This window comes from Microdochium trichocladiopsis (genome assembly GCF_020744255.1).
Source record: "Microdochium trichocladiopsis strain MPI-CAGE-CH-0230 chromosome Unknown B0I36scaffold_7, whole genome shotgun sequence".
NCBI classification, from domain to species: domain Eukaryota; kingdom Fungi; phylum Ascomycota; class Sordariomycetes; order Xylariales; family Microdochiaceae; genus Microdochium; species Microdochium trichocladiopsis.
This window is the reverse complement of record NW_025763550.1, coordinates 1,330,057-1,352,598: the sequence shown is the minus strand read 5'-3', so window position 1 is coordinate 1,352,598 and position 22,542 is coordinate 1,330,057. Positions and strand designations below refer to the sequence as shown.

Below are 22,542 nucleotides of genomic sequence, written 5' to 3'. Positions count from 1 at the left end.
CAGCCCAAAGCCGTCGATCAGGTTGAGCAAGATCCTGGCTACGAAGTTACTCTCGGCTACTCCGAGACACATCTCAAAATCATCACAGAAGAAAAAGCTATGTACGCTCAATCATTGCGATCCTCCCCACCATCCCCCTTTGGAGGACGGGGAGCACCGCACCCAAGATTGTTCGCTGGGAGTTGTTCTCCATTCTGTCCGAGAACTTCAGTGGTCGTGGGCCACCGTAAAAAGGATACCTCGCACCAAATAAGGTCTTGTCTCGAGAATGTGATAATTTGCGTTGTTCATATTTGAATAAAGAAGGAAAAGAGAAGAAACGTCCAAAGCCGCAGGGCGCCGACGACAAATTTTATGGCAGAGACGGACGGGGCCCGCTTCCAGAGGCAGGCACAAGCGCTCGGACCACTTTTCCCAAGGTGCAGACCAGACACTGCAAGCACAGTAGCTGGGGCTCAGCGACTTGGGTTACGTGCACTGTGCCAGGGCAAGGGTCCAGGAGCGACGCCGGCCAGAATCGGCCCTGGCCATGATCGCAAATGACGCTTCTTGTCCCACTACGCAGGCCATCGTGACTTGAAACTCCCGCGTGTGCCCAGCTGGAGCCCTCCCAACCACATCTTCCCTTCTCAGCCTTTCAGTTTTTCAACCGAAGGACGCGAAAATAAATCATGGCCCAGAATTCAATCCAGACACTCCCGCGATTCCTGCTGCCTCGGCTCAGCTGGACTGCGCCGGTAGCAGTGGGCAGCGGCCCCTCTGTCCATCATCACCTGCGGGCCGCTGCTGCGATCGGAGGAGCCTCAGCGCCGTCGCAACAATGGAATCAAAGGCCTACGCAACAGGTCGCGCGGTATCATGCCGCCGCTGCCGCCCCCGCGCCCGCGCCCGCCAGCAACCGATATCCTCTACCATTCTGAAGCATCACCAGCCAGCTCTGACGCGGGCGTTCCACACGACCAGGGCCCAGGCCAGAGACCACCACTTTGACACGCTCAGGTTCGTCCAGCGCCTGCGCGATGAAGGGTTTACGGAGGAGCAATCCGTCGCGATGATGAAGGTTCTCAACGACGTCATCGAAGAGAGGTAGGATCCCCCCAACTCCAATTCTCATGGCAACACAAAACGGACTGGAAGACTAACAGACAGACAAAAACTCCCGTCACGAACAAAACAGCATCCAGAACCTCACGCGGACAATGGTCCTCCGCGAAGATGCCGCAAAGGCCACGTACACGCAGAAGGTCGACTTTGCCAAGCTCCGCTCCGAGCTGCTCAGCGCGGACTCGACCGAGTCCAACACGACGCGCTCCGCGCACGAGCGCCTGACCAACGACATCACCAAGCTCAACAGCCGCCTGCGCGACGAGATCGGGCGCACCCAGGCCTCCGTGCGGCTGGACCTGAACCTGGAGAAGGGCAGGATCCGTGACGAGGCCGCCACTCAGGAGCTCAAGATCAAGGAGACCGAGACCAAGATTGAGCAGGAGCTCGCCGCGCTCAGGGAGAAGCTCGAGCAGGTCAAGCTCCAGACTTTGCAGTGGCTTATGGGTGTGTGCACTGGTTTCGCGGCGCTGCTGCTCGGTGCTTGGAGGCTGCTCATGTAGAGAGCACGGGGGAATGGATTTGTATGTTTCGAGTATATGTCAGAGAATATCATACCCTGAGTATATTATGACCAACGTTGGTAAAGACCATTCCATATTATGGACCATTTGACACAATCGATTTCTCAGAAGTGAGCATAGTGTAGTGGTTTATGGCTGTGAAATGCAGCCGTTGTATGGCACTATTGTGGAGGGCCTGCTAGAAGAAGAAGAAAATAAGAACCAGTGCTACCCAACAGATGTAGTCTCGGTAGTGTATGTACGTGGAGAATGAAGAAAAAAAAATCGCTAGAAATCATAACGGGCATAACACGTAAGGCCAGACGCTGGACAGAGCGTTCCGAATTTGCAACTCGTCAGAGGGGCTGCAAACGCGGAGATCGTGCCTAGACGCCTGGGTGTGGTGATTCGAGATGAAAGGAGACGGAGTGATGTTAGTGCAGGGCACCACTGAGACGCCGAATCCTCCGAGAGTGCAACAGGGAGTGTCCTTGGGGAGGTTGTGATGGCACCAAGTTTTCTCGCTCCCGAACGCAGGATCATCCGGCATGGCTTCTCAGCAAACGGCGGTAGCAGACCCTTCCCCGAGCATACGGGTCTGAATGCCCATCTGAGCACTGAACCTGTCAGGCACGGCTGACTAGCCTCAAGCTCGATCCGTTTCCTGGGATCAGAACCCTCCCCGAGGCAATCACTCGATCCGAGGTGGTGTACTGCTAGCCGTTGTCCTCCGCCTCTCGCCTTCCCGACGTAAATTTTCGATAATCTTCAACATCTCCTTGCGAGCACCATAGCTGTCAATCGCTTTATGCGCCATGCTCATGGATATCTTTTGTCCGGCATTGACAGCCAGCAGCCTCTTGATCAGGAGATGGCGCATTATTATGCACACGAAGACGCCACAATCACTGCCGTTCTCTTGTTGGGGGCATTCAGAGAGATAGTGGTATCGTAACGGCTTGCCAATGACATTTGACAGCCGTTTCGTCGCCTCCCAGGCTTCGTTGTTATTTGCGCCGTCGAGTGAGTCGTAATGGAAAGCTACTCCATCAATCAAACTGACGAGGAGTAGGGACCAATGGCTGCCGCCCTCGGCCATGGAAACATTCCTGTTGTCGTTGATGGGTAGGAAGACATGCGTGATTCCGCGGAAGTCTGGCAGGGCGGATCTGACCATTTCGGTGTCTTTGTTCTTCATGAGCAGGAACGTCATCGAAGGGCGAAGCAGGATAATGTGCGCTTGCGGGTACTTTGTCAGGATCTCGTGCTCCAAAAACTCTTCCCAGAACGCAATGTTCTGTGGTGCAACACGTGGATTAGCCAAGAACTTCGGGTCTCTAATGCAAGGACGACAGAACGTACATTGTCTGTCAGCCAGTCGCCCTTGAGCGCTTTGACATCCTCATATGTCACTGAGAGGCCGCGTTAGTATTGCGTACAGCCACGCAGCCTTTGGACATGCCGCCTGCGGGCACTTACAGAGCACATCGTGGTCTGTCAGATCAGAGTCAGCATGTGAGTGCATGAAATCGGCAGGGATTTGCCTTTGTGTCACATTACTTGTAGACTGGTGACTTACATGAAAGATGCGGCGAGTTCGGAGACGGGGAAGGCGAGAGCTGAAATTTTCTTGAGCGCTGGCTTCGGGATCTCTTTCTGCGATGGGGGCTCACGCTATCACCTAGACGCTGCCGGAATCTCTCGCGAAACGGCATTTTTTTTTTCCACCAGTCGTGATAAACTCGCTGTGTAGAACTGGAGGTGAATGCGCGTGGATATCGGAGTTGCGAGAGGCTCGGATTCGGGGGACGGCTCGCAACACGTAGAAATTCGAACGTGACGTGGCCGAATCGAGAGCGCTGGCTGTGTTTTACGAGGAGCTAAAAGTCGAGGAATGCGCGACGGAATGGGTCTGAGAACAGGGTCTTTCGATCGGGAGTGGATGCGCTTTTGTCGGCAGGCTCGGCGGGGTCTGGCGTAGCTGTCACTGGGGAAGTCCACCGGAGCGAACGAGTCAATCCTTGTCGATAAGAACCTAAACAATAAGCTGGCGCTTATGAGAGTTGCGAGGACAGGAAATCGGTCGGCTGGGAACGACGGCCGTGCAGAGAGAATGGCCGTTGTTGGAGCCTCAAAACCAAGCAGGACGGCCTGGGTGGTGATGACGAAAAACCCGCTGGATGCTTGAGAGTACAGATTGTCCAAAGGATTGGGGAGGATGACGATGGTGAGACTGTGGGCGAGGAGCCAAGCTCTAATAGAGCAGGTGATGACGCGCGAAAGCGGGCGCGGGTGCCGAAGACCCTGCCAGCGTGTTTCCCGGGGTTTGTGTGCCTGCCAGTGGCAGGCAGGTTGGCAGGCAGGCAGGCAGGGAAGGAGGAGCCAGAGGGGAAAGCACCACCACCACAGTCGTCACTGCCCACGCCGCTCGATGCAGCTTCGGCTCATGATCAACAAGACTTGCGCAAAGCCGGCGCATGGGCTGGGCCGGGCCAGGCACGCAACCTTGACAGCACTGTGCACTGCCACTGCCCCAAGGCTCCATACACCTCTCAGCACTAAAACCTCTTCGAGCAGCGGCAATTTACACATGCCCGTCAAAGTCCATACTTGCATCTCCGGCTGGCTCGACCATGGATAACTTGAGGTGGCGCGAATGCCTTGTATTTCGAAACAGCGTCGCGTGCAGCATCATGAAGCTCGACGAAGGCCTCCGTGACCAAAATGCGACTTCTTGTCATCCACCCAATGTCCCTGGAGCGATGCGGGTGGACGTGTTATCAGCCGGGCAGTCCCCGCTGGGAGCTGCTCAACCGCGGGGAGAAAGTGGGTCGCCAGCGTCCTCAAACCGAGCTTTCAAAGTATATTTCCTCCGCCGAAGCGGACATTAGAGTTTCTGAAATGCAAGTGGCAGGCACCAGGGGCCTTGGCCTTCAGCTGGGCTGGGATGACTGGCTGGCCGCGGCGATGCGATGCTTTGCCCTCGTCTCACAAGATATCTGTCTTTGCTGGAAGAATTCCCGTGGTTCGGACTTTGATTTCGTTGCGATGTCCCCCGATTCAAGGCGGTAGGGCAAGAATGATCCGGGCTGATCCTAGCTGCAACGGTCCGAGCTGGATTATGCAGCTGCCTGGACATCTCGGCTGCGCCTCTTCTGCCAACGACGACTTGTACAGGCTCCTAGCTAGGGCCCGCGAATCTCGGGACGAGTCGACGCCAAGATCGGCAACGGAAAAGCCGGGATGGCATTCCTCTCGAATCAGGGCCGTGCAGGACGATTGACAGAACACTCTGCTGCGCACAAGTGACGGGTACGATCGACGGTCTTGATTCACGCGTTGCGACAGGGTTCCGCCATAGTAATAAAGCTTGGCATGCAAAGCACGTGGCATGAAACAGATCTGGCTTCCTTTGATATATTCATTTGCCCCAGCACCCGTCGCCGCTTTGGTGGTCTCCCGCCGTGCTTCTTGTCCCGAGCGCCCATTACGCATTCTCGGACCTCATGCAAAGAGGGCTAAGAGCTGGGGAGCAGAATCTTCTCGCCGCCGGCTGGAAGTATGACTGTCTTCACCTGGACCTGAAGCTTCTTGTCGCGAGCTGGCTGATCGAGGACCGCGCTATACTACGGCTGATGCAATCATGAGTGCGCCTGCACCTGCCTAGGCACTTTCCGGTGCATGCCTTTATGCTTTGTCACACCTGCCTGTCACCTCACTGGATGCTATCCTGCAGGGCCGCATATTTAGACTGTGCGCAGGGCCGGTCTGCCGAACCTCACATAGTGCTGCCTCCCGACATGTAGCCTCTAGGGCTTCGCGCCCACCACGGGTTGTTCGGAGGATAAAGCAAGACCTGAACAGTTGCTATGGTGCGAACGTGGGCGCACCGCCATGCCCATCGCGTGAAGTTTTGGCGAGTTGCATGTTCAATGTGTTGTGCAGGTCCAAGTCTCTCACTTGGCTGGCTTCTTCTCCAAGAACTGCGGGTTCTGCTCCATGGTCGCAGAGATGAAGCCTCTCAGGGCTGCGAAACGGCTCGATGTTGTTGCCGGCACAGCAGCGCCACCATTGCCCTGACTACTCGGGTTGGAACCGCTAGCCTCGACGTCCATCGCTCCCGACGTCGGCTGCTGAGGCACGGCATTCAGCCTGGCCATGTTGACGCCGAACCGCTCCACCTCGCCCTTGACGATCTTCTCCTTGCGCTTGAGCGCGCCCTTGCGGCTCTTGAGACTCTTGTGCCGGATCTTGCCTTCCCTGAGCTGCTGCAAGCCCTCCTCCGTCTCGCCGTCCGCGAGCAGGTCAGGCAGCGCGTCGGCCAGAGATTCCATGTTCGTGACGAGCTTCTTGCCGGGCCTCCTCCGCTTGAGGGCCTTCTTCTGGACGCCCGACTTTTCGATGCGCGACACGAACGCCGAGTGCTTGACCAGCCGCTTGTCCTTCTTGCTGTTGATGAACGAGTCGCTCGTCTCGACGGCGTCGGGCCGGGGCGTCTTGCGCGGGGCATACACGCCGGAGCCCGACTTTGCGGCGAGCTTTGCGCGCAGGGTGCGCCGTTTCGCAGAGGGGACGACGGGAGCCTGTGTGTGCGAGTTTCTGCGTGTCAGCGCTGCCACTGGAGCGATGGTTGTCTGAAAAGCGGCGGCATACCATGATGTTTGTCTGTGAGATTTGAGGTGCTGATCTGAATTGTGGCGGTCTCGCTTGCGAACGAAAGGAAGGACCCGTGATGAAGGTTGTCGATGTCCTCATGCGACTTTGATGAGCTTCTCGCAAGTCGAAAATTTTAGTGGGCCAGGGGACCACCGTCGTGTGCCGTCACTGTGGGGTAAACACTTCGACTTGACCTGCTCGGCCATTGCAGACTGAAAACAACTACAGTGTCTGGGAAGTCTCAACGATTGAGTGCGTGTGAAGGTAAATTGGGGTGGATTTGTCGCTTGTCCAGGTACTGGGTAGACAACCGGACGGTAACTTCAGCTCGTCTTGTTGTCCTTCCTCAGGGTTGTAGTGGTAAGTCCTGTCTTGATTATTATCGTGGGGTATTCTCGCTCAGAACATCCAAGATGGAGTCGGCAACAACGACAGCAGAGGAGCTCCGGCGGCAGATACGGGAGACCGAGCAAACGTTAGAAGACCTGCGGCAGCGGCTGCATACTCTCGAGGCGTCAGAAATCACCACTGCGCCTCCTCTCGGGACTCGCGATGCTGGGGAGGGGTCACACGGAGCAGGTTCCATCTCGCTTGACCAGTATACCTCTTCAGATGAACCCTCTAAACAGCAACCCCCGGAGTGGCCGTGGCCTCTCGCTGAAGATGAGTACATGCGATACGGCCGGCAGCTCATCCTGCCGTCCGTCGGCATCCGCGGCCAGCTCCGCCTCAAGGGTTCTTCGGTACTGGTCGTCGGAGCGGGCGGCCTCGGATGTCCGGCAGCCGCCTACCTCGCCGGTGCCGGCGTCGGCACACTGGGAGTCGTCGACGGCGACACGGTCGAGGCGTCCAATCTGCACCGGCAGATCGCCCACAGCACAGCCCGTCTTGGCCAGCACAAGGTCCACAGCCTGGTCGCCTACTGCCGCGACCTGAACCCGCTGGTCACTTACACGCCCTACGCTGAGCACCTCACGCCGCAGAACGCACCAGACATTGTCTCGCAGTATGACATCGTGCTCGACTGCACCGACCATCCGACCTCGAGATACCTCATCTCCGACATCTGCGTGCTCCTCGGCAAGCCTCTCGTTTCGGCCTCCGCTCTGCGAACAGACGGGCAGCTCATTGTGCTCAACGACCCTCCCGGTCGTCAGGGAGATGTGGCCCGAGGCGGGCCTTGCTACCGCTGTGTTTTCCCCAGACCGCCGCCCGCCGACAGCGTCGTGAGCTGCGGGGAGGGCGGGATCCTCGGCCCCGTCGTCGGCGTGATGGGTGTCCTCCAGGCTCTCGAGGCCATCAAGCTCGTAGCTGCCGGCATCAATAAGCCCACCACTACCACCCTGGACTCGGACAACAATAGCAATACCGCTCGCACCTCGGGTGACTCAAATTCGGGTCAAGCGGCAGCAGCAGCAGCAGCGTCCCCAGCACCAAGCCTCCTCCTCTTCTCCGCCGGCAGCGGTACCTCCCCGGCATCCTTCCGCTCGATACGCATGCGCGGCCGGCGGAAGGACTGCTTCGCGTGCTCGCCGTCGTCCACTCTCACCCTGGACACCCTGCGCTCCGGATCGCTCGACTACATCCAGTTCTGCGGCGTCACGGCCCCAATTAAGATCCTGACGCCCGAGGAGCGTGTCTCAGCGCTGGAGTACAGCCGATTGAGGCCGACGAAGATGGAAGCGGATCCGCAACAGCAGCAGCAGCAAGAGCAGGAGCAGGACAAGGACCTAGCAACCACAACTAAGATCCCGGAGCACATCCTGCTCGACGTCCGCGAAAGGGAACACTTTGACATCGCCAGCCTGCCCGGAGCGATCAACGTCCCTTTCTCCAAGTTCCAGGCCGAGATGAGGCGCCGTGGTGCGCGGACAAATACCACCGACGCTGGAGGCGCGGCGACAGAGCAGTCATTACTACCGGCGTGGCTGCTGCCCCCTCTGTCTGATCAACATGTCTTCAGCGGTGCCCCCCCAACAGAGCATCACTTGCCAGCCTCCGCCGACCTTGGGCAGGACGGCAACAAGCAAAAGCAGCAGCAGCAGCCGGATATATACGTGATATGCCGGCTCGGCAACGACTCGCAGGTCGTCGCGCGCCAGCTCCAGGAACTTCTGCTCACCGGTGACGACGTGAAGGATGCTGAGCATGCCGCAGCCGCGGGACCGGACAAGCAGAGAAGAAGGAGGAGGTTCATCGGCGACGTCCAGGGTGGCATGGCGGCGTGGAAGCGGGACGTAGACGGGCGGATGCCGTTTACTTGATTGGGCGTTGTGAACCGGGGCCTGACTCGAGGTTTATTACTCGGGAGCGTCCAGTCAGCGGGTGCACGACTACTGTACCACCTTGTGGCTGGGCGGTCATCATCACGTAGCGGGATCCATATTCAATTCAAGTTTAGCAAGTGCCATGGCCCCTGCCGTTTGTGTAGTTGTTTCGACCTTTCGTTCCTTACTCGTGTCATGGGCTCCGATATTGGTACATATACAATGATGACTTGAAAGGGGGGGGGATTTTGCTGTGAAGACAAATGATTGAGAGGCAAGATGATGTTTCCCTCTTTCCCTTTGCCACGGTAAATCCAGCACCTGATGGACATGACAGTACCTATAACCCCAGTATAACAAAACGCCTAGAATTACATCACCCCTTTTCCTGTCCTTGCATCATCTCACCCTTGGATTCCTGTGTAGGATTGGCCCATAGGCTTCTGTCCCAGACTGACGCTCCAGCACCACAACGCCAAACATCCCCGTGCGGGTAGTATTAACAGAGCGATGGTTTCATCTCCTAAGCGGGATAGGTTGGCCTCTCGCCACGCTCACGCTTCATCGCAAAGGCCCGCTGGTCCTTCAGCCATCGTCGGTATCCGGCGACACTGGAGATCTTTTCACCGTAGAAATCGGGGACTATGAGACCGAGCAGGTTAGTCGCAGGATCGAGATAATATTCAACATGCCATATAAATTGGGCAAACATACCTGGGTTCTGGACCGAGCTCGAGGCCGGGTCGACACGGTTCTTCCTGATGCGCGCAAAGAACTCGGCCTCCTTGATCGCCATGGACTGCTTGACGTGCCCGCCGCTGTTGAGAGTGTAGAAGATGGCGTTGCCCAAGCTGGGACCGGCGAGCCAGCCAAGACCCGCGAAGCTGAGCGTGATGAGGCCCAGAGAGAAGAAAGGGTCCATGGGGATCTTGCCGAGCAGCCAGTCGAGGTCCTGGTTGACCAGGAGCATTGCGCCGCCACCTCCTCCGATGATGGTCGTCAGGATGCTGCTGACGAGCTGGAAGCGCCGCCGGGTCTTGCGGAGAGTGAAGAAGGTGTTCCAGTCGAGCGTCGGGGTGGAAGAGCCCGGCACCGTGCTGGCATGTCGGCGGATCGCGAAGCTGGGAAGGCCGGTGGCGAGCGATGCGGCGCCAGGTCGGATCTTGCTGGAGAAGTGCCTGGTTGGTGATGAGGCAGACACCTGGGCTGTGAATTGGCGGCGGGCGAGCGAGGAGACCAGGGAGCCGCATGGACGAGCAGAGGGGGAGAGGCAAGCGGTTGGCTGGAGGGCAAGGCCACGGACGCCCAGGGCGCCCTGGCGGGCAAAGGCAGTGGTTGTCGAGGTGAGCATGATGACGAGTGGCGCTGTGCCTCGGACGAGGTTGTGCGTGCTTGGGCGTGCGCAGTGGTTCAGAAGGTCGGGCTGTGATATGCGTGCCGACAATTGAACTTGGAAGCCCCCGCGATGCGCAGCCACTGTATGACGCGGGCGTGCGGTTGTGGTGGTGGGATGGCGGCTGGTGGTGGTCTGTGTGAGGCCGTTTGGACGAGGAGGCACTGGGAGCTGTCGAGCTTGAGCTGAGCTTGCTTCCCTGCCCTCGACAGTCGCGCCTCAAGCATGCAGGAATTGGAGCTGCGTCCAGGTTCCCGCACGCCGGCAGCGTCCCCGCAAACCCCCGATTCTGGCTGCTGTCATTGGTCGAGCGCCGGCCGAGAGAATACTCTCGAACTCTCCCTAGACACGGGCTTCGGCGACGCACACACAAGCATTGACTGAATCTTGAACATTGCGGGGGATTATTGTTGTTCAACCTTTGGATCAGGCGCGTGATGTCCCTTCGCGGAGAAGCAGTGCAGGGCAAGAGCGGCGTACAAGGACCAACGTAGCAGGCAGACCAACGGATGGGTATGTGCCGCAGTGCCCCGCAAATGCTTATCGTTTGTTACTCAGACACCGTCGTAGTTGTGCCACCAAGAGACGGAACAAGATGTGCGCTGGATTGGAATGCGTGCTGGTCTGCAGCTTGTTCTAGGAACAATGCCATGGCCAAGGCCCCTAGCCGGCCCTAGCCGGAACAGACCAGCACACAAGCCTTCTGTGAGGCCGCTGGAGATTGATTGTGCCTGTAATTGTTTGGTAATCCTACCATGGTTGGACGCCACCCGAAAACGGAAGTGCTGGATTAGGCATGGGACCCGTCATGCTTGTCTGGGATCTCGTGCTGCAGGCAATGCTAGTGTCGTAGCATCTCGTCTGCCAAGATGGGCCGGCTGCCTGTAGGATTCAGATTGCCCGAATGCTCACTTTGCCGGCAGGGATCTTCCCCATGGACTGCTCGTGTCAGTGCCGATGCCCTCCTTGCCGTGCCTCATTTGGGAGGTCAAAGTGATCGTCCGCCAAGCTGCAGCTGCCAGGGTATCCGGGCACTTCTTCCTGGCACTGGCGGCACCTTGCTTGCCTGAGGGGACGACAACACCCTGCCCGCTTTGGCCCTCGACGGTCGTGCAAGCACGTACTTATTAAGGGCAACTGTCGTCCCTCTCATCATGGCTCCCCAGCTGCCTCGACAAGGGCTGCACGGCAATTGGCCCGTATCAACACGATGCGCGCCGCTTTCCTCGTAGCACTTTCCGGTGCTCTGCTCCAAGCCTCGTCAACATCTGCCTCTCTCACCGAGCGTCCCAGTCAGAGTGTCGCCATCCCCGCGTGGGACATCCAGTCAACCGAGAAGGTCACCGGCGGCCTCTCCCAGCTTTCCAGCCCTGGTGTTGATACTTCCACCTGGCACCATGTTGACAGCTCTCGCTGCACCCTGATGGGCTGTTTGATCGCGGCGGGCGTCTACTTGGAAGACGATCTCTTCTTCTCGGACAATCTGCGAGACTTTGATGCCAGCATCTTCCACGCCAACTGGCTCTACCGCTCCGAGTTCGCTCTGGAACCAGGCACTGGCAAACACTACCTCCTTGAGACACACGGCATCACCTCCCGCGGAGAAATCTACCTCAATGGCAAGGAGGTGGCCAAGAGCAGCGAGCAGGCCGGTGCCTATGCCGGTCACACTTATGACATCACCAGCCTTGTCGGCGAGACGAATGCCCTGCTAGTCCAGACGCATCCGACCAACTACAACTACGACTTCGCGCTCGGCTTTGTGGACTGGAATCCATACCCACCAGACAACGGCACTGGAGTCTGGAGGGAGATTCACGTAAAGCAGACCGGCCCAGTCGCCATGGGTCCTCTGCGGGTGGTCACCGAGGTTGAGTCGTACGACAGCAGCAGCCCTGCCACGGTGCAGCTCAAAGCCAGAATCACAAACCTCGAGGACCGCAACGTCACCGTCGATGTGGAGGGCGAGATTGTGCTCGAGGGGCAATACAGCCAGCCTCTGAAGCTGGCAAAGTCAGTTTCGTTACAGCCCGGTGAGATTACAGATGTGACCATCTCTCAGACAGTCACCAACCCAGCCATCTGGTGGCCGCGAGCTTGGGGTGTACAACCGCTGTACAAGGGCACACTCACAGCCATAGTCAGCGATGCTGTGTCAGATTCCGTCCAGAGTATCTTTGGCATCCGCACTGTCACGTCCAAGCTGAATGAGTACAACGACACCACTTTCTTCGTGAATGGCCATCCCTTCCAAGTCATTGGCGGAGGCTATTCCGCTGATATGTTTCTTCGGTGGGACACTGCCAAATTCGAATCGCAGGCCAGGCTAATGCTAGACCTCGGGCACAACACTGTCCGACTCGAAGGCAAGAACGAGCATCCGGAGCTGTACCAGATTGCGGACCAACTTGGTCTCATGGTCATGGCTGGTTGGGAGTGCTGTGACAAGTGGGAGGCCTGGACCTATAACGAGGACATCGCAATCAATGATCGATGGACAGACGAGGACTACGAGATTGCTAAGAACAGCATGGTCCACGAGGCTCTCATGCAGCAAAGCCACCCAAGCATGCTCGCCTACCTGCTTGGCAGCGATTATTGGACCGACGATCGTGCAACCAAGCTCTACGTTGATGCCTTGCAGGCAGCTGACTGGCAGGTCCCAATGATTGCGTCCGCATCGAAGCGTGGCTACCCCGACGCGTTGGGTCCTTCGGGCATGAAAATGGAGGGCCCTTACGACTGGGTTAGTCCTATCTTCCTGTTGGCACGGACATGGACATGGCTGACATTCATGTGCGACAGGTACCCCAAACTATTGGTATGACGTGGAGCCATCCGAAGACCGCTACGGGTCATCTTTCGGCTTTGGCTCCGAGCTTGGTGCCGGGGTAGGCACGCCGGAGTTGAGCAGCTTGAAAAGGTTTCTTAGTGAAGCAGACATGGAGGATCTTTGGAAGCACCCCGACAAAGGTCTCTACCACATGTCTACTAATGTCTCGTCATTCTATACACGCGAGATATACAACCAGGCTCTATGGCAGCGCCTGGGTGCTCCGTCTTCGCTCGGCGACTATCTGCTCAAGTCACAGATCTTGGACTACGAGGCTACGAGAGCCCAGTTCGAGGGCTTTGCTATCAAGTGGAATGCCGACCGCCCAGCCACCGGCTTGATTTACTGGATGCTCAACAATGCCTGGCCAAGCTTGCATTGGAATCTGTTTGACTATTACCTTCGCCCAGCTGGTTCCTACTTTGGAGCCAAGGTCGGAGCGCGGGTCGAGCATGTTGCGTACAACTACGTGGACAAGACAGTTCACATCATCAATCACTCGATCGACGTGGAGGCATCCCGGAGAGTCGAAATTGACGTCATCGGAACTGACGGCAAGGTGCTGTACAACACGTCAGCGGTGGTCAACACCGAACCTAACTCCTCGAAGCAGATATCGAGCATCGCCAATGCCCTTGATGCTGTTTCGGATGTCGTCTTCCTCCGTCTTGTTCTCAAGGACGATCAAGGGGCTGTCCTCAGTCGTAATGTTTACTGGCTCTCTCCCACTATTGATACACTTGATTGGGACGAGTCAACCTGGTATTATACTCCTGTCACAGAGTTTGCCGATCTCAAGGCCCTCACCGAACTTGAGCCGGCAGATGTTACCGTGACATTAGACACTGCACCGATGCCCAAGCGCAGCACAGTATCACTACACGAACAGACCCCCAACCAACATCAGATTCGCGACATCCACGATGGTACGCTTACAGTCGTGTTGGAAAACAAATCTGAAGTCCCGGCGTTCTTCATCCGGATGAATCTTGTTGATGCTGAGGGCGAGGACGTCCTGCCTGTGTTCTGGTCGGACAACTACGTCACCCTCTGGCCGCACGAGAAAGTAGAGCTGCAGGTTCGCGGAGATGGAGCTGCCGCGATACAGGTGAGCGGTGGGAATGTCGCGAGCCGGCACATTCTGCTATGAAGCATCAGAGAGAAGACCTGCTCGACAGGAAGTCAATTCTTACATATCAAAATTGATGTTTCTCTGTTTCATCGAGGACCCCTGCGATACTCTCACCGACCGCGGATTTTATGATGATGATACATGAACAGCTACCGTGATTACCACGGAAGCCTACTTACAAGCCCCGGGACAATATCATATCCACACGGTATCCCAACCTCAGCACTCTGTACGGAATTATGACGTCAATCAGAGTTACTCTCGTAGTTCGTTCGGATGCAGCGGTCGCATTGTTGATGGCTGATGAAGGACAGTCGCAGAACGAGCCTGCCGCCTTCCCTCGCAGCTGGCCACACAACAGCTTTGCGTGAAACACTACAACCTTTTAAACCGAGGGTCGGTCCAAACGTTTGTCATCTATTGGCCTGCGAAAGAAAATCTTCCCAATAGCCCAATCTTTTGACACGGCTGCATGTGAATAGTCGATCCATGGTTCTGTATGGCCACCGTTGCGACCGAGGAGCTTTCCGGATCACAGCGGGTGCGTACCACTGGTTTCAGGTTCTTTCTCAGCGGTTTCGAAAGGCGGTAATGAATACCATAGAAGCCAGTCCGTCCATTGAAAAAGCGCGCGATGTGACAACTCGTTCTTGGTGACTGTGTCACAGTGCTGATGTGACTTTAATGAGCGGGCGGGGGCCTAACAACAGTTGGTAGCGCCCGGCTACCTACTGCGGTCAGCCAATTGAAACCCTCAAGCTCACCCTGGCGTCGACGAAAGAGGCAGTCTTCCCCACACGCTCCCCACACCACTTCCACCGTGGATAAATGTAGTTGTCTTCAAACTCAAGGTACACACTCTCATGACAGCACGTTACGCTTCCACCGCTCATTGGTCGAAATCTAGAGCATCAAGACGCAGCGGAAAGTCAATAGTCATTTGCGACGTGCGTGGTGCATCTGGCCGATGATGAGACAACTGAACTGATCAGGTACAGCTCCCAGGGTTCCCGAAAGAGATTTGCTGTCGAGCCCGAAAGCACCCACCGTGTGAATGAGTACTCTATAGACGTGTACAGATTCTACTGTTCGGCAATTATTCTTCCCTGCACGGAGACCTTTCCAACGAGACAGTGCCTGGGCTTTGCTGGCTATGCTTCTCGTGTAGATTGTCAGGGACGTGATGATTCGGATCCTCATAAGTCGGCACATGGAGAACCACAGGCGGGCAAGTCCTCTAGAGCCACACTTCTGTGCCTAGAGCCTTGTCACGTTTGGAGAATAAATTGTCACCTCGGAAACTACTCAGTTAGGTGATGTCTCTTCCGGGTTCAATAATTCGCTCTGGGGGGCGGTCCAGTCGACGTTTGACCTGCCGTGTCTTTATCCATTTCGAAGGGTTGCCCCGCTGCCTGAGGATATACAAAGGTTTATCCTCGTTTTTCTCTTTGTCCCTGTTTTGTTTCCCTTCCCTGGAGAAGTCATATCATCTGCCCAAGTGAAATTAGAGACCAGACAGTAAAGCGGAACATCTCACCTGCAAGGACTCATCTCGTATTTTCACCAGGATATTCAAACGAAGCAGAACCCCGGGACAATGCCTGCATAAACCCCCCACGATCACCCCGCACTACGACAACACACAGCTCCCTGATTCGAATGATGTATAGTCCGAGCTCCTTTGAGGAACAGGCACGACACGCCCTCTACTCGGAGGCCATGCACACACCCGCACACACATACACACACACTTGTGTCCATACATGCCACGAGACGAGGCGAGGCGCGCGGGGGGGAGAAAAAGAATGAGAGAGAGGACATGCTTCCTATACCACCACATCCAGCCACATGATCACACCAGTACTTTGACAACGTCGGATTTGGAAGAAAAACAGCAAACCATCAAGCCGCCCCAAAACTGTCGCGGCCACAAGGCCATACTGCACACGCACTACGCCGACGCAGAGTTCATACGATCGAAGGACCAAAGTCGCCAAAGGGAAAAACAATTGATATGTTATACTGTTATCTCACAAGGAATGCAGTTTTTGTTCCCGACGCCTCAAGAGTGAAAGTTCAGAAAGCGGGATCCCAACAAAACGCGCCAGCCAAAGAACTCCATGCAGAAAAACAAGACTTCGAGTTGGAAGCCTCCCACACGAAAGGCAAAAGAAAGAATGCCCGACGCTGGCCGCTGATTGGCAACGGCTATTTCTTCACAAATCAAATATACAAGACACTAGGCTCTTCACATCACAGCTCAGAAAGTAGCCGTCCCGCCCCATTCCCCGCGGAACACACCGCGTTACGCTGCTGCTCGCTCAGCCGCGCGGCCCAGTGCTGAAGCTCGGCGAGAGTGAGGTTGGATACAGCGCTCATCCAGTCCGCCCCAGCTTGGCCATTGCCACTGCCGCCGTTATCGTTCTCGCCCCTCTCCTTGGAAAGTATCGTGAAGCGCAGGACGACTTCAGAGGTGGTCACGAGAATGCTAATTACGATGAGGATGATGACGATCCAGGTAATGTAGCTCATCTTGGTGTCGTTGGCCGAGTCGGAGAGGATCTCTGCGAGGTCGAGGAAGACACGACACCGCTCGTTGAGCACCTTTGTGCGCAGGTCGATCTCGAGATACTCCCTGATGGCGACGTACAGGGGGTGCAGGTTTGGCTCCGAGTCCCAGAAGAAGTTGGGCACATCGAGGATATTGGACGACAGATTGATCTCGACACGGCTCTTAAACAAGGAACCCTGGATCTTGAGGATCTCCTCGCGCGTCATGTTGAGCTCGCCGGTGATAGCAAGGCGTCTCGGCACGTGCTCCGCGTTGAGCATCGCCTGCTGTAATTGCTCTTCAAAGAAGCACAGCTTCGTGCTTTGCGCGATCGCGTGGCTGATGGTGAGCTTCACCATGTGGTCAGAACGCGGCAGAAGGGTGATCATGTCGTTGAACACGCGGGGCCGCTTGATGTCGCTGCTGTACTCAAAGTGAAATTCCTCCGTTTCCACGTCGCTGCGGTCTAGCGGGCGCGATACCAGCGACGCGCCGTGCTCCTGCTCGGCAAAGGTGATGTCGGCGAGGATAGACTTTTCTTGTTGCTCGGTGAAGTTCCAGAACACGACTACGCCGTACGAGAACACAAACACCTCTGCAAACTCCTTGGCGTCAGGCGCCAGTCGGTTGACCGGGCTCATGGAATGTCGATTTGGTGATCGGTCGTGACGATATTCATCGTCCTCGTGGTGATTCTCGCGACCTCCGTCGCCGTGACGACCATCTTGTAGATCAGTTGGGCTCGTGCCGTACTCGTCATAGTACCCCATGTGCTCGTCTCGCCTCTCGCTCCTCTCGATCTCCAAATCTAATACCGTCTTTCCGGTGCCGGGCGACTTCAGTATGGGCCGACTGCGCACTCTATATCCGTCGAGCCCAGAGAGCAAGGGTGTGTGGTAAACAGTGTACAGGCAATCGTCGTAGAGCTTCGTCTTTGCGTCATGCTTCTTGCGCAGGAATTCCGAGGTCGACCTTAGCTTGTACGATTGTGCGGTGCAATAGGCCGTCAGCCGCGAGAACTTCTCCGTGCGCTGGCCCTTGGGCAATCTCTCTGCATAGCTCTTGCCACGCAGCGCGCCCTTGTGCTTGAGCAGCTCGAGCTCTTCATCCTTGAGCGGGCGCAGCTCGTCGTCGTCGTTGAGCACGGCCCGGATCTCCTCGTCTACCGCGTCGTCCTGCTCCTCGGATGTCTCTGGCAAGAGGACGAGCTTCTCGCTGACCCTTGTGGTGCGGGAGGGCATGTTTTGCTGGCCGGCTCGCGAGGTCAAGTTGGGCAGGCCTCCACCACTCTTCCTGCGCACGGCGGTGATACGAGGCGTCGGCCTTGGCGGCGTTCGAGGCTGACCTGACGGAATCTGTGATGCATACTGGAGGACATTGTCGACAGAGACGAAGCGCATTGACGACTGCGCCGGTGACGGCCGGTTGCTTGGCGCCATTGTATTGTCGGCAGCTTGGGTCGGAGCGTCTGCGCAAGCAGGGCCGAGTCTGCAGGCGGGTCGGTTGTGAGTAGTGGGCTGTCGCCTGTGCGATGGCGAGGCGTGAAAGGACTGTTTCAACGATATTGACGAATGGCTGGGTCAGTATGATGCTGGGCAGGTGTCGTGTTTGGCCAGCCTGGGCAACAAAAATGGCGAACGGGGTGCTGTCGAATTAGAGATGGGGGAGCGACGTCAACAAGCAGAGCTGGGGCGGGTCCTGCCGACTGCTTTCTGCAGGCGCTCTATCTTATCGGCTAGAGCTAGCCGGGAGCACAGCGTGAGGTCATCCGGCCCCCAGTTCTAGAACTTTACAGTGGGCTCTGTTCGTCGCAAACGCACCCCAGGCCCCGCATTCAGGTCCCCAAGCCGGCGCACATGTCTCGTCCCCGCCCGGCAGGCCAAACAACAAACACCAGACACCATATTCAGAGACACGACGGGCCCTTGTTATCTCTTTCAAATTATTTACAGCTATCCTGGCGGTGGGACCTGAGAAATGACTCCTAGCACCCTGTCCATCACTTCCTCAGCTCTTCGCAGCATCCAACACGGCTGTGTTGCCCTCCTCCCAGGCAGGCCGGACCCGCATCTGGCTGATCCGCCACGGGTTCTCGCCCTGGTCCTCAATGTCCTGGAAGTGCTCCAGCTCAAAGTACGATCGGCCCTACGGCACACAGAAATGAAAGCATCAGTCATAGAGCCCAGTAGGAGAAGCAACATTACAACTTACCCCGTTGTGCATCATCGGTCCTCCGCGGGCATCGCGTTTCACCATGTGAGCATTGACATATGCAACCACCTGGACCGTCTTTGGTCTTGCACTGCCCCTGTTCGGTTGCGGCAGCTCAATGAGCATGTCCCTGGATCCCAGACCGCACATCAGCATTGACCAGCTGACTACCTCTCACAGTCTCGGTTCAGGTAGGTCAGATGCAACTTACTGTGCCGTATGCTGCGTCGAGTCGAATCCAACAGTAGCGCCATCCAGGAACTTGAGCCAGTCGTCCCTGCTCGTCTCCGCGGGCTCTGTGCCGAGGATCGCAGAGTAGTCCATCAGGATTCTGGGCGCGTAAACCTTTTCGCGCAGACTGTCAAAGTCGCGGTCGTCGTAGCCCAGCATCTATCAATTGTCAGTTCAGCTACCAGGTGTCTCCGGCCTTGCATGAATCCACTAGGACGTCAGCACGAACCATGCGTGTGATTGTGTCATGGATGTTGACCTTGTCGAGCAGGAAGGTCGGAATGTCGTACGAGGCAGCCATGATGCGTATTCTCAAAACCAGACAGACAGATAAGTTGTGTTGATCTTTGTCCGTTACGAATGGTGTGCAGGCCTCGCTGGAGGGGACAGCGGAAGTGCTGGCTTGAGATCTAAGTCAATGACTGCCAGTTCAGCCACCTGGGACCCATGCCTATCTAAGTATTACAGGCCAGAGAGGAACAATGCCAAACCAAAGTGCACAGTCGTCCGCCAAGACGGACACGTAGTATCTTCGTCCTATGTCCGAAGGGGTGTTGGTTGTTGGTCATGATGGACTATATCGCGGCTGGTAGGATTTAAGTCCGGCTCGAAACCCCACTGGCCTCAAATGCTAGGGACCCACCCACTGGCCGATATCGTACACAGATCTCGTTCCCAAGCAACCTTCTCCATGTGGTCAATCGTCTCACAGCTTCTATTGTCCGAGATTGTCCGAGCTAGTCCTTGGCATTATTCTTCCACGAAGTAATCTAGAGGCTCGCAGACAATGTATTAAATAGCTTGAGATTTCCATGAAAGCAAGCAAGATTGTCTCCCACTTCACTCATCCTCCACTCATCCTCCACTCATCTTGACACACTCCACTTATATCAGCATAACCCTTCCTACCACGCATACATCTCAGCAATGGCACAGCACCAACAGACAGCCGCTGATTCTTCCAATTCTGTCCTCCTCCTCGGCGGAACAGGCAAAGTTGCAGGCCAGATAGCACCCCAGCTCGAGGCAGCTGGCTTCTGCCCAATCATCGCCTCGAGGAACCAGAAGAGCTACGGCGGCTACACAGCTGTCAAGTTCGACTGGGACGACGAGTCGACCTGGCAGAATGCCCTTCTGGGAGGCGGCAGCGAGCCCGTAAGATCAGTCTTCATCGTGGCTCCCGGCTACGTTGCCCCCCGGGAGATGGCAACGAAGTTCATCACGCAGGCACGCAAGAACGGCACACGGCGTTTTGTGCTGCTGAGCTCTAGTCAGTTCACCGAGGACTCGCCTGCCCTGGGCCAGATCCACAAACTTCTCCACGAGATGGGCGACCAGGGGGAGGTCGAGTGGGCCGTCATGCGGCCAACGTGGTTCCAGCGTAAGTCATGTCAGCTCTTCAAAGTTATAGGTAGTGAATGTGCAGGCAGCTGACCTCTGGACTGTCAAAATGCAGAGAATTACGCCACTGACCCATCCCACGTCAAGGCCATCAGGGAAGACAACAAGCTGTACTCGGCTACAGGTCCTGGACGCATGCCTGTGGTGTCGACCTACGACATTGCCGCCGTGGCCTGCTATGCGCTCACGACCACGGACACGCTCAACAAGGACTTTGTGATTCTCGGCCCAGAGCTGCTGAGCTACCAGCAGCTCGCCGACATCCTCACCGACGTGCTTGGCCGCAAGATCACCTACCACGAGCTCACCGAGGAGGAGCTCGCCGAGAGACATGTCGCCTTCGGGCTGCCCCAGGAATACGCGCCGGTGCTCGCGCATCTTGATACCATCATCAAGCACGGAGCCGAGGACCGCATCAACAATGTCGTGGAGCAGGTTACTGGTCGGCCGCCCCGGTCATTCAGGCAGTTTGTAGAGGATGAGAAGGCGGTATGGATGTGAGAGAGAGCTCGTCAGAGTAAGAGAAGTAAGGTGGAAGTGGCGAGAATGGCGATAGCAAGTATTCCAAACAAGCCGCCACTGGTCAGCATCCAGCAATTGAGTACACCATGCTCCTGACGTGTGCTGTACTTTAAGGGAAGAATGAGATTGATTGACGGATGTCAGGACCTCTCCTCCACTTGCCCGGGGCCCCACAGCTGCAGCAAGCGCAGCGGACACGCAATAGCGCCCCGCAATAACGCCTCGGGGAGCTTTAGTCAGCCAATGCGGGAGCTCAATTGATCAATGACAGCATCGGGTCGTGCAGGGCAGCTCCTCGACCCGCACGTCAGCGACCCAGCGATTCTGCTCCTGCCTCTGCTACATCCTTTTCCAACCCACAACCATTCTGCAGTACTTCGTGAACGCCCCGAGGACCACCAACCGCAGCCATGTTTGCCAGATCAGCGTTCCGGGCTGCCCAGCCCCTCAGGCGTGTACGTTCTTCTCCCTTCTGCCGGCTTCTCGTTCCCCCGCCTCTCACCCCCACGCGGTCGGCCGGAAGGCCGGGGCGCATCCGAACTCTCGCGCAATTATGAGCCTAAAACGCAAGCAAGAAGCTGACTGCCACCCATCTACAGACCGCTCTCTCCCGCAGCTATGCCACCGAGGCTCCCAAGCAGGGCACCAACCCAGCCATCTACGCCCTCGGCGCCGCTGCCGTCGGCGGTGCCGGCTACTACTTCTTGTCCGCCAACCCCGGTGCCGCGCAAAAGGCCGCGGAGAAGGCCAAGGCTGCGGTCCCCAGCGGCCCGGCCAAGAAGGCCTTCACTGGCGGTGACCAGGGTTTCATCTCCCTCCCCGTCGAGGAGGTCGAGATCATCAACCACAACACCAAGCGCATTCGCTTCAAGCTGCCCGAGGAGGACATGGTCTCTGGCCTGGAGGTTGCCAGCGCTATCCTGACCAAGTACAAGTACGAGGACCAGGAGAAGCCAACTCTGCGGCCGTACACTCCTACCAGCGATGAGAGTAAGTGACCCGAGACATGGCTGTTTGCATCTTTTGCGCGCGCACTCCGAGGCTAACGATTCCACTCCGATTCAGGCGAGCGCGGCTATATTGACCTCATTGTCAAGAAGTACCCCAACGGCCCCATGTCGACTCACCTTCACGATCTCACTCCTGGCCAACGGCTCGACTTCAAGGGCCCTCTGCCCAAGTACCCCTGGGCTCCGAACAAGCACAGCCACATTGCCCTGATTGCGGGCGGCACAGGTATCACACCCATGTACCAGCTAATCCGGGCCATCTTCAACAACCCCGAAGACAAGACCAAGGTCACGCTCGTATTTGGCAACCTGACCGAGGAGGATATCCTGCTCAAGAAGGAGCTGGCGCACCTTGAGAACACGTACCCGCAACGCTTCCGCGCTTTTTACGTGCTCGACAAGCCCCCCAAGGAGTGGGCCGGCAACAGCGGCTACATTGACAAGAACCTGCTCAAGACGGTCCTGCCTGAGCCCAAGGAGGACAACATCAAGGTCTTTGTCTGCGGCCCGCCGGGGCTATACAACGCCATCTCGGGCAACAAGAAGAGCCCCAAGGACCAGGGCGAGCTCACGGGTATTCTCAAGGAGCTTGGCTACGAGAAGGATCAGGTCTACAAGTTCTAGACTCGATTGCGTTTGAGCGATTAGAGGCAGGCTCTTGAGCCTAGGCACGGCTCTTGTGCTAGACCGAGCGTTGCCGTGTACATAAAGATAGAGTAGAACTCGCA

The 22,542-nt window shown here is 56.8% G+C and overlaps 9 protein-coding genes across 9 annotated transcripts; 4 read left to right on the top strand and 5 right to left on the bottom strand.

The window, feature by feature from the left end:
* The first annotated feature begins 559 nt into the window (after window positions 1-559).
* On the top strand, window positions 560-1,906 carry B0I36DRAFT_327433 (uncharacterized protein). Its single transcript, XM_046154476.1, has 3 exons — window positions 560-845; window positions 896-1,086; window positions 1,178-1,906. Exons 1-3 carry the CDS (start codon window positions 672-674, stop codon window positions 1,605-1,607), a joined length of 795 nt encoding a protein of 264 aa, XP_046010392.1. The 5' UTR covers window positions 560-671; the 3' UTR covers window positions 1,608-1,906.
* Window positions 1,907-2,298: 392 nt separating this feature from the next.
* Window positions 2,299-3,322, bottom strand: B0I36DRAFT_364774 (uncharacterized protein; the record flags this gene model as incomplete). Its single annotated transcript, XM_046159029.1, has 4 exons — window positions 2,299-2,904; window positions 2,970-3,019; window positions 3,087-3,101; window positions 3,187-3,322. 4 exons carry the CDS (start codon window positions 3,320-3,322, stop codon window positions 2,299-2,301), a joined length of 807 nt encoding a protein of 268 aa, XP_046010391.1.
* A 2,241-nt stretch (window positions 3,323-5,563) lies between these two features.
* Window positions 5,564-6,263, bottom strand: B0I36DRAFT_351104 (ribosome biogenesis protein SLX9-domain-containing protein; the record flags this gene model as incomplete). The annotated part of the gene is made up of 2 exons (XM_046156982.1): window positions 5,564-6,190; window positions 6,261-6,263. 2 exons carry the CDS (start codon window positions 6,261-6,263, stop codon window positions 5,564-5,566), a joined length of 630 nt encoding a protein of 209 aa, XP_046010390.1.
* Window positions 6,264-6,474: 211 nt separating this feature from the next.
* On the top strand, window positions 6,475-8,683 carry B0I36DRAFT_327425 (uncharacterized protein). The gene has a single exon (XM_046154474.1). It carries the CDS (start codon window positions 6,677-6,679, stop codon window positions 8,525-8,527), a length of 1,851 nt encoding a protein of 616 aa, XP_046010389.1. The 5' UTR covers window positions 6,475-6,676; the 3' UTR covers window positions 8,528-8,683.
* On the bottom strand, window positions 8,684-10,101 carry B0I36DRAFT_327424 (Presequence translocated-associated motor subunit pam17). The gene is made up of 2 exons (XM_046154473.1): window positions 9,245-10,101; window positions 8,684-9,172 (listed from the first exon to the last, which is right to left on the bottom strand). Exons 1-2 carry the CDS (start codon window positions 9,879-9,881, stop codon window positions 9,054-9,056), a joined length of 756 nt encoding a protein of 251 aa, XP_046010388.1. The 5' UTR covers window positions 9,882-10,101; the 3' UTR covers window positions 8,684-9,053.
* A 1,032-nt stretch (window positions 10,102-11,133) lies between these two features.
* B0I36DRAFT_247724 (family 2 glycoside hydrolase) lies at window positions 11,134-13,906 on the top strand (the record flags this gene model as incomplete). Its single annotated transcript, XM_046150330.1, has 2 exons — window positions 11,134-12,673; window positions 12,729-13,906. The coding sequence occupies 2 exons, from the start codon at window positions 11,134-11,136 to the stop codon at window positions 13,904-13,906; spliced, it is 2,718 nt and encodes a 905-aa protein (XP_046010387.1).
* A 1,971-nt stretch (window positions 13,907-15,877) lies between these two features.
* On the bottom strand, window positions 15,878-18,101 carry B0I36DRAFT_327420 (uncharacterized protein). The gene has a single exon (XM_046154472.1). It carries the CDS (start codon window positions 17,876-17,878, stop codon window positions 16,142-16,144), a length of 1,737 nt encoding a protein of 578 aa, XP_046010386.1. The 5' UTR covers window positions 17,879-18,101; the 3' UTR covers window positions 15,878-16,141.
* Window positions 18,102-18,268: 167 nt separating this feature from the next.
* B0I36DRAFT_327418 (uncharacterized protein) lies at window positions 18,269-19,528 on the bottom strand. Its single transcript, XM_046154471.1, has 4 exons — window positions 19,111-19,528; window positions 18,862-19,040; window positions 18,651-18,780; window positions 18,269-18,584 (listed from the first exon to the last, which is right to left on the bottom strand). The coding sequence occupies exons 1-4, from the start codon at window positions 19,180-19,182 to the stop codon at window positions 18,447-18,449; spliced, it is 519 nt and encodes a 172-aa protein (XP_046010385.1). The 5' UTR covers window positions 19,183-19,528; the 3' UTR covers window positions 18,269-18,446.
* A 280-nt stretch (window positions 19,529-19,808) lies between these two features.
* Window positions 19,809-22,438, top strand: B0I36DRAFT_364767 (uncharacterized protein; the record flags this gene model as incomplete). Its single annotated transcript, XM_046159028.1, has 4 exons — window positions 19,809-20,262; window positions 20,338-20,771; window positions 21,404-21,794; window positions 21,870-22,438. 4 exons carry the CDS (start codon window positions 19,809-19,811, stop codon window positions 22,436-22,438), a joined length of 1,848 nt encoding a protein of 615 aa, XP_046010384.1.
* Between the last annotated feature and the right edge of the window lie 104 nt (window positions 22,439-22,542).

Bases quoted from the DNA above. Each gene is read 5' to 3' on its own strand.
- B0I36DRAFT_327433 (XM_046154476.1), top strand. From the start codon at position 672: ATGGCCCAGAATTCAATCCAGACACTCCCGCGATTCCTGCTGCCTCGG. The intron at 846-895 runs GTCGCGCGGTAT...CGCGCCCGCCAG, and splicing joins ATCAAAGGCCTACGCAACAG to CAACCGATATCCTCTACCAT. The intron at 1,087-1,177 runs GTAGGATCCCCC...CGAACAAAACAG, and splicing joins AACGACGTCATCGAAGAGAG to CATCCAGAACCTCACGCGGA.
- B0I36DRAFT_327425 (XM_046154474.1), top strand. From the start codon at position 6,677: ATGGAGTCGGCAACAACGACAGCAGAGGAGCTCCGGCGGCAGATACGG.
- B0I36DRAFT_327424 (XM_046154473.1), bottom strand. From the start codon at position 9,881: ATGCTCACCTCGACAACCACTGCCTTTGCCCGCCAGGGCGCCCTGGGC. The intron at 9,173-9,244 runs GTATGTTTGCCC...TCGGTCTCATAG, and splicing joins GAGCTCGGTCCAGAACCCAG to TCCCCGATTTCTACGGTGAA.
- B0I36DRAFT_327420 (XM_046154472.1), bottom strand. From the start codon at position 17,878: ATGGCGCCAAGCAACCGGCCGTCACCGGCGCAGTCGTCAATGCGCTTC.
- B0I36DRAFT_327418 (XM_046154471.1), bottom strand. From the start codon at position 19,182: ATGGCTGCCTCGTACGACATTCCGACCTTCCTGCTCGACAAGGTCAAC. The intron at 19,041-19,110 runs GTTCGTGCTGAC...GACAATTGATAG, and splicing joins ATGACACAATCACACGCATG to ATGCTGGGCTACGACGACCG. The intron at 18,585-18,650 runs GTAAGTTGTAAT...TGTGTGCCGTAG, and splicing joins GACCGATGATGCACAACGGG to GGCCGATCGTACTTTGAGCT.